The sequence below is a fragment of the Cicer arietinum genome, chromosome 1 (genome assembly GCF_000331145.2).
Source record: "Cicer arietinum cultivar CDC Frontier isolate Library 1 chromosome 1, Cicar.CDCFrontier_v2.0, whole genome shotgun sequence".
NCBI lineage: Eukaryota > Viridiplantae > Streptophyta > Magnoliopsida > Fabales > Fabaceae > Cicer > Cicer arietinum.
In genome coordinates this window covers 36,950,418-36,964,313 of record NC_021160.2, presented here as the reverse complement: position 1 = coordinate 36,964,313, position 13,896 = coordinate 36,950,418, and the positions used below count along the sequence as shown (strand labels likewise).

Genomic DNA, 13,896 nt, shown 5'->3' with positions numbered 1-13,896 from the left:
GGTCGACAATTACAGCCAAGTAATCATGATGTTCCTCTCTCTCTAATTGTTTATAGTGTGCAAATTGGGCTAATGATCTTGATGATTGTCGTTCTACATCTGGATCATGCATTTTTTGGGTCCTAACTTCGATTCAAGGTCAGCAATGAAGCAACAATTGGTTGCTCGATGGAGCACTAAGGCCGAGTACCGTAGTATGGCTTACACACTAGCTGAACTCATATGGATTCAATCACTTCTCCATAAGTTGCAAGTCATCATCAGAACACCTACACTTCTATGTGAAAATATTAATGCTATTTTCCTTGCTCACAATCCAATTCTTCACTCAAGAACAAAACACATGGAGCTTGATATATATTATCTTCGAGAAAAAGTCATTGACAAAAAACTATTGGTTCAACATGTTCGAACTTCACTACAACTTGTTGATTCCTTCACCAAACCAATTTCATCCAACCAATTTCCAAAAATTCGTCGCAAACTCAAGGTATTACCTTTAGTCAACCTCCTTGAGCTTGAGGGAGGAATATTAGAGTAATATACTTTGTAACTAATTTAGTTAGCAATTAGGAAATTTTGTTATTGATCACTAACTAATTTAGTTAGCAATTAGGAAATGTATAACTTTTCAATGAATAAGAAACTAAGTTTCTATCATATTGTTCTATATAATTTTATCTTCAACATTGAGCGGCATCAAATTCTACTGCAAATATTTACCGTGGATGCAATAGGAAAATAAAAATATATATAATTCTTAATTGCAAATATTTGTGGATTATTAATTCATTTATTTATTTGTTAAAAATATAACAATAGTAAAAAGAAAATAATATAAATCAATAAAAATTGTGGTATGGTTGATTCAGAGGCTAATATATTTGTTGATAATTGATTGATTTTATTTTATTTTGTTTTATTATTTTATTATGGGTTGACAATTATAGAAAATGTCCCCAAATCCTATTAACGTGATTACCTTTTGTTTTAGGAAGTTGTTCATTCTGCCTTTGTTTTCACAAATCCCCTAATTTACCCGAATATTTTGGTTGGGTAAGTTATCGGAAGTGTGAATCCGGTTAATAACCACAAAATACTTTATTTTCTCACACTCTATTTTCAATTTAAAAACCCTCTATATCTCTAGTTCTCTCAGATTATACTCGATCCATATTTTATCCTTCAAATTCACACTAAAACATTACATTTGGATTCATCAACTATTAATCATCAAGAGGTAAGTTTTGTTTCCTTAGTTTTGATTTTAGTGATTGAGTTTATATTTTTTTTTATTAGTAATGAGCTTGTGGTGAGATATAATTAGGTTATGTTGTTGTTGTAGTTTCAATTAGTAGTTAGAGATGCATGTTGATGTTATTGTTGTTATGTCAATTGATTCAGAGGCTAATATATTTGTTGATAATTGATTGATTTTATTTTATTTTGTTTTATTATTTTATTATGGGTTGACAATTATAGAAAATGTCCCCAGATCCTATTAACGTGATTACCTTTTGTTTTAGGAAGTTGTTCATTCTGCCTTTGTTTTCACAAGTCCCCTAATTTACCCGAATATTTTGGTTGGGTAAGTTATCGGAAGTGTGAATCCGGTTAATAACCACAAAATACTTTATTTTCTCACACTCTATTTTCAATTTAAAAACCCTCTATATCTCTAGTTCTCTCAGATTATACTCGATCCATATTTTATCCTTCAAATTCACACTAAAACATTACATTTGGATTCATCAACTATTAATCATCAAGAGGTAAGTTTTGTTTCCTTAGTTTTGATTTTAGTGATTGAGTTTATATTTTTTTTTATTAGTAATGAGCTTGTGGTGAGATATAATTAGGTTATGTTGTTGTTGTTGTTTCAATTAGTAGTTAGAGATGCATGTTGATGTTATTGTTGTTATGTCAATTGATTATTAATGTCGTTTCAGTTGAGTTTATATTTTCTAAGTTGTTGTATGTCAAATGTTTGACAAAATACAAACAAAATATTGAAATGTGATATAGTCAATGTGCTCCAAATGTTTGACAAATTGCATAAATGAATGAAATTAAATTAAATGGTGTAGTTAGGGTTTATTGTTGAATGACAAATTGCTTAAAATATTATTTACAAATTGGTTGATTGTTTATTGACATATTTGTTGCTTTTTTTTTCTTTTCCAAAGATGGAAGAAGATGGCGAAGTTACTCAATATTGAGATTGCAGGGAGACGCAACATGAGTCTGTTTGCAGAGAGTGTCGGGCCAAAACTCTAACTAAATGATAACATAGTAATTTGGCAAAAATTAACATAGTAATTTGGCAAAAACACTCGTAACAACGAATTACTAAATACGGGGTGTTACATATCTTCTAGAATTTTTTTCTTCAATCATGTTATATTCTAAATTTAATGATTTGTTTTTAGTTTAATTTTCATATAATGTTAGTTATAAAGTTTTACATCATCGTTACATTACAACCATTAATGAACATAACATTAGAGATAATTATATTAATAATCAAATATACTTAATGATCTAATTGGCTGACCATTTAAAAATTATTTACATTGATAGTATATATGAATTAAATTTCTTTTTTTTTTTTCTTTCAAAATAGTTGAAAATAGTTAGCAACACATCATTGTTCTTTCTTAATAAAAGGATTTAATTGATATTTACGGTCATGTAAATTTTTTACATTATGAAATTAATTATAAATGTTAGATTATTAAAAATAGATGTCAAGTAGTAAAAATTGTAAGATCATAACCATTAAACTATAAGAAATTTCGTGTGTTGGGAGGAAACTTGATCACTTACACTATATTATTTATTAATTTTTTAATTGAAAAATACTTTTTAATTATTATTTTAAAAATAGTTTTTTTGGTATTATCTTAGTTTTTGTTTTAAAAATAATTAATTCTAAAAATAATTTTAGTATTTTTTTTAAAAAATAATCTTATTTTATTTTACTATTATAAGAAGCCATTTTAAAAAACTGAATTTTTTATTATTTGAAATTTAAGTAATTTTTTTTAAAATAAATATAATAATTTATTAATTTAATAATAGCCAATAGGTGGTGGTTGGTGATGATAATTTCTTAGAGTTTCATTGCAAACCAATGTGAGTTGCAAGAGCTCTACTGCTCTTTCGTGGTGGTTGTTGGAACTTCGTCGTCCACCTTTATGATTGTTGAAGCTTCTCGGCTGCAACCACCAACTAATAAACTACTTATTTTTAAAATATAAAAAAATTGTTTTTAAAACATAATCTAAAAAAAAGTTTTTTTAAATAATTAAAAAATAGCATTTTCTTTTCAAAACAAAAGAATGTCATTTTAAAATAGTATTAATTGTTATAAAATATTTAAAAATATATATTTGTAAAAAAATATGAATATCTATCCATTAAATTATTTGACTAATTTAATAGTTCTTAATGAATAATATGAATTGTTTGGATCCATCTATTTTTACCACTCATAGTCTATGCAGAGAAAATATAGTGTTTGCAATTGTAGAATTACTTGTTTCGTAGGACGGGAGTTCTCAACGTTTCTTGATTTGGAAAGAAAAAAGAAAAAAAATGAGTAATGGAACGAAAGAGAGTTAAGAAGCTGACATATACAAATTATAAATTTGAGGATTTATTGTTAATGAAAAATAATTTTGTTTTAAGTTATTGAATTTTTTTAACCAAATTAAATGGAAAGTAAACAAAAAAACTGATATACACATTTTACGCTTTCAGAATTTATATATTACGTTCTATAAGCACAAAATATAGTAGTAGCTGTAAAAATATTTTACATGTTAGAGCGAATTTGTTTCGCTCCTCTTACTCTCCATTTGGACTGTAATGGTTTTTTCACTGTCGAAGAGCTGTGAATTTGATGAAAGTTAGCTTTTGTACTCCCCCATTTAAACTTGTACCCCCAATTTAATGTTTTTTGAGTAAAATACCCAAAATAACCTTAAATCAAAACAGTTGTACCCCACACTTGAAAAATCCGGAAAAGTGAGTTTTTATGAAAAAAAAGTTTTTACCGGAAATTTCAAGAGGATTGAAATTTCCGGTAGTTCAAAATCAATACCGGAAATTTGAAATTTCCGGATGCCTTCCGGAAATTTCATTTTTTGAAATTTCCGGTATGCATTTTTGACTATTTCCAGTACACTGCTTAACTTTTTGGGCAGGAGCAACCCCAGCAAATTTTTGAAACTACCGGATTTTTTAAATTTCTGGACTAACTACCGGAAATTTCGAAAAACGAAATTTCCGGTAAACAAAAACTAACTACCGGATTTTTCAAAATATTTGAAATTTCCGGTATTGAAAATACAACTACCGGAAATTTCATTGACCAAATTTCCGGTAATAAATATAACTACCGAAAATTTAGTTGCAAAAAATTACTTACCAGAAATTTCAACGAGGGTTCAGATTTTGGCAGTTATCATTATTATTATTATTATTATTATTATTATTATTATTATTATTATTATTATTATTAATATTATTATTATTATTATTATTAATTTTTATTTATAAAAAAAAGTTATTATAATATAACAAGTTCTTTGTTTTGACTCATCTATTTAACCGTATTTTTTCTCTAATTTAATGTATTTTATTTAATACTATTAATAAAAAAATTTAAATTGAAGAAAAAAAAATACATCCTAAAATTTTGCCACAAACAAAACGTGTCCCTGATATTTTGCCACAAACATTCGTCCTAAAATCAAATGGTTGACTAAATGTGTCACAAACAAAACTGTACCTAATATTTTGCCTATAAAATACATATTTTTTAACAACTCACTCCTATTTTTATTGCGAATATTTTATAAAATAACAACTTATTTTCTTAACAACTCTCTCCTATTTTTATTCCGATCTAATAAAAAATTAATAAAATATTGTTAATATAATTAAAAAATAATAATAAAAATATTTAAAAAATATATAAAGTTTTAATAATATAGTTTACTTTACTTTATTATTATTATTACTTTTATTATTATTATTATTAATATAATTTATTTTATTAATTAATTTATAAATAATATTCAGTATTCATTTATAACTACCGGAAATTTCAAAAAAGAAATTTCCGGTATTCATTTATAACTACCGGAAATTTCAAAAATGAAATTTCCGGTATTCATTTGTAACTACCGGAAATTTCCGGTATTCATTTGTAACTACCGGAAATTTCATTCATTCTGAAATTTCCAGTATTCATTTATAACTACCGGAAATTTCCGGTATTCATTTATAACTACCGGAAATTTCAGTCATTCTGAAATTTCCAGTAAACAACATTTTTTCATTTATAACTACCGGAAATTTCATTCATAATGAAATTTCCGGTAAATTTTTTTTTTTTAAATTTTTACAGTTTTATCAAGGGTAGTTTGGACATTTAAAAATAAAATTTTTAAATGAGGGGTACAGGGTTAATTGAGGGGTTACAAAAGCCAACTTTCGAATTTGATAGGCTCCTAATTATTGGTCCTGGCTCACATATTGAAGGGGCCAAAAAATTTTATAATTTTAAAGGCCCAAAATATAAGGCCCCATACTAAAGGCCCCCTAAAATTTTGTGGGCTTAGTAGGTCTATAAGCCCACTTATTTAAAAAAAAGTCGATTTTTTTTTCCAGAAATAAAATTTTTTGATTTTTTTCTAATTTTTTTTCGATTTTTTACTATAAACAGTTCTCGATTTTATTCTAAAAAAATTTTTCGATTTTTTTTATAAAAAATTTCCGATTTTTTTTCGATAAAAAATTTCTTTTTCTTATATAAATGATTTATCTTTTTAATAAATATTTTTCTCACAAAATTTTTTTAAAAAAAATCTCAAAATTAACAAAATATTGGAGGCCTATAAATCACCAGAGCCCCCTCCCTTAGGCCCCATGAAATAATAGGCATAAATTTTACAAAAATTAATTTGATAGGAGCTTAATATTAGAGGTTTTTTTAAAATAAAATTAAGGGATCATTGGTTTTGAGGGCTTTTTGACAGCTCTATATTTGAATAACATTGTAAACCCCTTAATAAATAAACTTTCTTATAATAAAAATAATTTAAAATACAATAGACTATATGCATATTTTTTTACTCCACCCACTATTTGGCACATGTACATGCACAGATGCACTCATGTGCATGCACCTATTAATAAAATATATTAAACTCCATTTTAAAAATAAGATAGTGTTGACTACCCAAGTTAAATATATTAAAATCCATTTTAAAAAAAGTGTATAAAAAATAGATGAAAGTCTGAATCAAACAATTCAATCTGAGTGAGTAAAGAGAGTGGAAATATAATGGAGATTTTAGAGAAAAATATGAAACTATTATTTTGGACAGTGGGATTAATAGTGATAAGCAGTGTTGTAATATTATTACAGAAACTTTGGTTGAAGCCACGTAGGATCCGATCTGTTCTTGAAAAACAAGGTGTGAATGGACCAAAACCTTCTTTTCCCTTTGGAAATGTTTCTGAGATGCAACAAATTCATCCTCAAAGTCCAGCATCTGTTGATTCCAAAGAAGAATGGGTTTATTCCTTATTTCCATATTTTCACACGTGGAAGCAACGCTATGGTATGTTCAAATTGTTTTTTATTTTGATTTATTTTCTTTTGCATGTCTCTAAGGAACTTGAACCACACACGTTGCATTTTTAGTCTATGTGTGTTTGTTTGTTTTGTGTAAGACATTGACATTGGATTCTATTTTGTAGATTTTGTTTTTTATCTTTTGAGTGCATAGTGAACTTACATTGGATTCTATTTTGCATGTTTTGTACAATGTTTTAACTTATACTAATTTCACTTAATTCTTCAAAATGTTTTGGATATATAGAAACTAATTTATAGGAATATAAGAACTTTTTGAATAAATCTAAATTCAATTTAGCAGAGAAGAATTTTGACTCTCTACACTATGACGTATCACAGTTTTTAATTTCGATTGAAATAAATATTCAAATTTTTTGTGATAGTGTTAGAATATAATTACTTCTGATTTTAGAAATTTTTAGAGGATAAAAAGTATTTTAGAAATGATTTTACTATTATTACATATTTAATTAATAAAGTACAATTAAATGAATTTTATTTTGATTTTATATCATAAAACATGAAATTTTTATCGATTATGTTTTTTAATGATGAGGAGGGGCAAAACTTTTTTTTTTTAATTAAAAAAACATAGGGCAAGAATCCTTTTGTTGATTTTAACAGTTGACTCAGTTATAGCATTTATTTTTATTCAACTTAAAAATAAAAATATCAGTATTTAACTATCAATTAAGACTTAAGAATAATTAATTATAATTTTTTTATATTTTTAATTATTTATCTTATTTAATCGTAAAACTTAAATTTGTTTTTTATTTTTTTTAGTTTTTCATTAAAAAAATTAAGGTCGCAAGCTAACTCAGTTTTTTACTGAATTTTTGTTTCCAAAAATATTAAAGAAAATGGAGCAAAATTTTATATCATCTTCATTATTATATCCAGAAAAAAAATCCAATTCAAATATAAAAGATCCTCAAATTAAAATTAAACCTTAAATAATCTTAAATCTCAAACCTTTGTACCACTCGGACTCCCTTGTCCCAAATCTCAACTAATAAAAACATTGATTATTTATAATAAAATTAACTAATTTCCCAATACATGTCGTTTCTTTGTAGTGTTTCGTAATTTTCCATTCCTTCAATTCCACTAGTGATGAGCGACACTTCCTATTTCCAATCCCAATTCTCCAACGGATCGTAGTTGCAGATCTTCGTTTTTTTTTGTCCTACTAGTGATTTGATTCTTATAATGATGAATATGATAGATTTACGAATTCAATTCTAGGCTTGACACGTCATTTTCTTTTAAATATAAAAAATATTTTTAAGCTTAAATATTTAACTTTATTTTATTCGTATGCGATACATGGTACATTATTTTTACACCTTTAGTCCTTCCTTTAATATATCTTAAAAGAAAGATACAAATAAATGTAACATAAATGTATAAATTGAAAAAAATAAAATCAAATAAAATTTAAAAAATTAAAAGTATATTTTTGTCAAAAATAAATAAATAAAAATAATTAACTTGTTCATCTTTTAAAATATATATGACAAATAAAAATATATTTGTATTAGAACTAAATAAGATAACTGATTAAAAATATAATTTTGTCTTCGTGTTAAAATAGTGTTAGCCATACAATCTCTATGATATCAAATATTTACATTTCAACTAATAAACTACATCTCATTTTAAAAAAACATGAGAAAAAAAATTATTATTTAATAAATAAATGTGACATTAATAATCATTTTATAATAAATTTGTATAATTGTATTTATTGTTTACATTACTTTTTAACCTTCAATTAAAATGTTTATTTATTTATTTTTATATTATTAGTAGATGTATTATATATTAGCTTAGTTGTATGTGCAATACACGGACATATTATTTCTTTATATAGTTAATGAATTAAAAAATGAACAAAAATATTATATTAATAACATCATATTATAATAATCCATTTTAAAAAACTCATTATTTTACAACAATGAACTAACAAAAGTATCAAAATTATAATACACTAGAATTTTTTATTTGTTTTTTTATCAAAATTATATTTTTATATGTTTTTTTATCAAAATTATATTTGTTTAATTTAAACTAGAATTTGTGCCTATATGTTAAGTATAAATTTGTTTACATGCTTCCATATAAAATATTTGTCTATAAGCATTATATTTTATCTATAATTAGAAAGATAAAATTGTTTATAAATAAGCTATGTCAAGGAATGTGATTTTTTTAATCTTTTTCTTTTAAATTTTTTTATTATACTCTATATTAAAATTTATATGTTAAAATATTTTTTTTTTTTTTTTACTTTTAGAAAATTGTAATGTAGATATACGACCACTAGAATGATTATTTTTAACTTCTATAGAGATGCAACAATCTATTGTTATTTATTATTATTTTTTTATAACAAATATTAATTGTTAATTTAATAAATAAAAATAATTAAAAAAATAAATTATATTAATAAAATTAAATAAAATATGTTTAATAGAATAATTAATATTATCTTTTTTATTTTGACAAAATACAATAATATTATCACATTGTCTGTATTATGTGTCAATTTTCAAAAACACGGAGTAATAAATAAAATTTTACTTATTTATATAAATAAATTTTAAATAAATTAAATAAAATTTCAAAATATAAGAATATATATATTTATTTCATGTGATTAACTTAAATTTAATTATTAGCTAAAAGATAATATAAGTTTACATAGGTAAAATATATAATATACATTAATTAAATAAATTAATTACCATGAAACTTGAAACACAAATATTTATATTAAAATAATTATGATAATAAATTTATATAGGACACAAAAATACCACTATTAGAATTGTAGTTTATTTAATTATATAAATTTAAAGATTTGATAACAGAAAACTACCATATATAGATTTTTAAAAATAAATCAGTATATTATAATTATAAATATTATTTATTTCAATTAAAATTAAAAAGTTTGAAATGGGCGGGATAACAAATGCATATAATGGTGCCCCTTGTAAATTTTCTAAATAGGAATATATTTCTTTTAAAACATATATAGGTAGATAGATATTACTTTCGTCTCTAAATATAAAACTTTTTTTTAAAATATATTTTTGTCTCTTTTATAAGATTTTTTTTAAAATATAATAGACTACTTTTAATTATGATTTATCTTTTTTTGTAATATATAATAAATATTACAATAAAAACATATACTATGTATCTTTCTTTAAAATAAATTAATAAAATAGTTCATATTATTTATAAATTTAATATTACAACAAACTTTTTTAATTCTCATGATTTAATAAACGGGAACGGAAACTTATATATAAAAATGAAGGTAGTAATATCATTTTTTAGATTGGTTATAAATGTAAAAACATTTTAAAAAGTTAAAACAACACACGAGTTCATTGATTTTTAAATTTTTAAATTGTCTCTTGAGTATAATTTAAAGTGGCCCTTCCTTTTAAAAATACCATCTATTGATGAATTATGTGAATCTTGATGAATTTAATGTCCCATATTTCAATAAATTGAAATATTATATTGAAAAGATTGTTAGTTTATAAGAGTATCTTAAATCTTAATAGTATTTCTCTTAATTTTATATTTTAGTTTAAAATTTTGTAATTCCTTCTATCACAATTAAATTAACAAAAAAAGAAAACTACTTTTATGATTATTAAGAAATTAAGATACATACAATTAACTTTCTAGATTTTATGTGTAATATAAGTCAAATTTATTAAATTAATTTTTCTAATGTGAAATGTTTAACTACCAATGTTATTTAATTAAATGAAAAATATATTCGAAATAATAAAATTAAATGATTCAAATGAGCAAGATTTTATACACTTTTTATTTATAATATTGACCAAAATAATATTTTTACACTAATTTTATGTTGAATTATAACTTCGTAAAATTTTCTAAATTTGTCTTACGATCATAGTGTTCAATGCGCATTGTTGTACCTTGTTTTTATGTTATTTTTATAAGTTTAATATCTTTGAAATATTTGTATAAATATATATAGAATTTTATTGATCAAATTACGGTATTGAGAAAGTTATTAGTAAGATTAGATTTGTTAACAGTATATATATATATATACACACTATAATTTTATCATTCAAAAGAAAAAATTAATTAATATATTAATTATAATATTTATTATTGGTTGCAGAAAATATGTAAATTAATTAAAGATATATTCAAAAAGAGTCTCATATAAAAGGATACCAATTTCTCAAGAGGGTCTATAAGTCATTTCTATACATTATTTTAATTATTAATATTATTCTAAAGAGAGTAATATGATAAAAAATATTCTTGATAAAAAGATTTCAAATTCTGAATTATTTTTTTAAACAAATTGATTGACTACATTTTTATACTTTACTATATCAGAATTTAAGGAGTTATTTACTTTGTGAAAGCATTTTATGTCTTCATTTGTTAAACATGTATTAATTTTACCAATTAATAAGAAAATAAAAAATTTAAAAGTTAATAATTATCTATATTCTTAACAATAATGAAAATTGTCGATTCTCTCTTTTTTTTCCTCTTAGTAAGTTTGTTGTTTTGGTAACCATATATGATCATCAGGTTCAGTGTTTTTGTACTCTACTGGAACTAAGCAACATTTATATGTGGAGAAACCTGAATTAATAAGAGAGATAAACCTACATATGTCCCTTGACATAGGTAGGCCTTCATATCTAACCAAACCATTATTGCCAATGTTGGGAACTGGCATCCTCAGATCCAATGGATCACTATGGAGCTTCCAAAGGAATCTCATTGTTCCTGAATTCTTCATTACCAAAATTAAGGTTAGTATACATGGTCGATCCTATATATAAGACTTTGAGAATTAAAAAAGTTCGTTGTAGTATTTAATTTGTTGATAATTTAAATTATTTTATTATTGAAAAAAAATTTTTTTGATTATTATTGTAGTATTAATTACATATTACAATAAATGATATAATATAAATGTCAATTATTTTATAGAATAAATGTTGGATAACATTATAAAACTCCACTTTTACTTATAGTACATGGCTATTATTTTACTCTAGTAAAATACTTCCTGAGTTTTTTATCAAGGATTTTTATAATATTTGTCAACATTTTTTTTAAGATATATATAAGATAATTATACTATGTTTATTTTGTGTAGAACATGATAGATATTATGGAAGGATCCACCTTGTCAATTATAAAAAAATGGGAGAGGTGTATAACAGAAAATGAAGAAAATATTGCAGAGATAGTGATTGAAACTGACCTGAAAGTACTTACAGAGGATAGTATTTCAAAAGCTTGTTTTGGAATGGATTATGCACAAGGAAAACAAATTTTTGCGAAAATGGCTGCTATGCAAGCTGTATTTTCAAGGACTAGTATTCTTTTTGGATTTCTAAACCTAAGGTTATATCAATTATGATCTTACTTATACCAAAAATAAAACTAATACTATGTTATTATATTATATCATGTGCTGTGTTAATCAATACTATATATTGTTTTTTTAGTTTTCTTCCCACTAGAGAAAACAAAGAGATGTGGAGGTTGAAGAAAGAAGTGGACATGTTGATAATGGAAATGATCCATGATCGTGAAATCAAAAACCAAAACAAAGATGATGAGAAACAAACTGATCTATTACAAAAAATATTAGAAGGTGCTGCATGTGACACAACTTTAAATGCTAATGCTAAGGGTATATTCAAGGCGAAGCATAACATGAACCAATTGATTATAGACCTATGCAAAAACATCTTCTTTGCTGGTTCTGAGTCCACTGCTATTGCAGTTTCTTGGACATTGTTGCTCCTTGCATTACATCCTGAATGGCAACAACGCGTTCGATCTGAGATTTTGGATACATTCGATAAAAAAATGCCTCATTCTTTTAGTGACATGAGAAAACTTCAAAAATTGAAAGTGGTAAGTTCATCCCTTCACCAATTCTTGCGTTGCGTAGACAATGTCTTAATACTTTTTTTTTTTTGTAGTTGATCTTAGAATTTGTGTTTGGGTTTTACTTAATCCTTACAAATCCACCTTAATATTTAAGGTTGGAACTGTCTCCACTTATAAACAAATTTTCATATCATATAATAAGGGAGTCTTAACAATTTAATTAATATGAATCCAAATTCTAATATTATATCATAATTTATCTTAGATACATTGGTCATATATTCAAGATGTCAAGTCTTAAACACGTGGAATGTTGAGAGTCTGACATTAAATATGATACTGTTTACTGATTATTTATAACCCAAATTCTAGTCCTAATATATGAATACGCCGTTGTCTCTATATAGGACACCATTTCATTTTGCTATATATATAATTGAATCTTGTCAATAGTACAATACAAAAGCATTCTTCTTCTTTTGTTGTCTTAAAAATCTCAACAGTTGAACCTAAAGATGTTGTTGTGTAGCTAACAATGGTGATTCAAGAGAGTCTACGTCTTTACGGGCCAGCAATCGTGGCATCAAGGGAAGCTTTAGCTGATATAAAATTAGGAGAATTTGTTATCCCAAAAGGAATTTACATGTGGATGTTGATACCATCATTGCATCGCGACGTAGAAAATTGGGGACCAGATGCAACAGAATTCAAGCCAGAAAGATTTGCTAATGGTGTTTCAGGAGCTTGTAAGTATCCTCAAGCTTATATTCCATTTGGACTTGGGAGTAGAATTTGCTTAGGACAAAACTTTGCCATGACAGAAATGAAGGTAGTACTTAGTCTTCTTCTGTATAATTTTTCCTTTAATGTTTCACCAAATTATCAACATTGTCCAATGTTTAACATGTTGTTGATGCCAAAATATGGTTTAAGGCTTCTTGTTAGCAAAGTTCATTACAAAGACGAATGATATGTGTTCTGTTTTGCACCTTCAGTTGTTTCAAATTGTGCAATAATACATCCTATAACTTCAATAATACATCATGTCATTTTTATTCTAATTTAGTATCTTTTATCTTTTGTGAATGTAACACCTTGTTTTTTTACTGTTGTTTGATTGGTTAGTAAATTGATGGGAGTGGTAATGGAGAAGTGATTATGGAAAATAAATAATCGATTATGTAGAATTCTTGAAGTATAATTTACTATAATAAATATATTAATTGGTTATGGAAAAGATGGAAAGCACAATTACAATTCTCAATGCATTCTAAATATATTTTAAAGGTAAAACTATAATAAAGCATGGA

At 24.6% G+C, this 13,896-nt stretch overlaps 1 protein-coding gene across 1 annotated transcript; it reads left to right on the top strand.

The window, feature by feature from the left end:
• The first annotated feature begins 6,280 nt into the window (after window positions 1–6,280).
• Window positions 6,281–13,647, top strand: LOC101505060 (cytochrome P450 714A1-like). The gene is made up of 5 exons (XM_004488352.4): window positions 6,281–6,635; window positions 11,264–11,490; window positions 11,841–12,091; window positions 12,196–12,610; window positions 13,116–13,647. The coding sequence occupies exons 1-5, from the start codon at window positions 6,356–6,358 to the stop codon at window positions 13,554–13,556; spliced, it is 1,614 nt and encodes a 537-aa protein (XP_004488409.1). The 5' UTR covers window positions 6,281–6,355; the 3' UTR covers window positions 13,557–13,647.
• The last annotated feature ends 249 nt before the right edge of the window (window positions 13,648–13,896 follow it).

What these genes read in the sequence shown, in the direction of transcription:
- LOC101505060 (XM_004488352.4), top strand. Translation starts at nt 6,356, where the DNA reads ATGGAGATTTTAGAGAAAAATATGAAACTATTATTTTGGACAGTGGGA. An exon ending in TCTTCATTACCAAAATTAAG is followed by an intron (nt 11,491 to 11,840) that starts GTTAGTATACAT and finishes TATTTTGTGTAG; the next exon opens with AACATGATAGATATTATGGA. An exon ending in AACTTCAAAAATTGAAAGTG is followed by an intron (nt 12,611 to 13,115) that starts GTAAGTTCATCC and finishes GTTGTTGTGTAG; the next exon opens with CTAACAATGGTGATTCAAGA.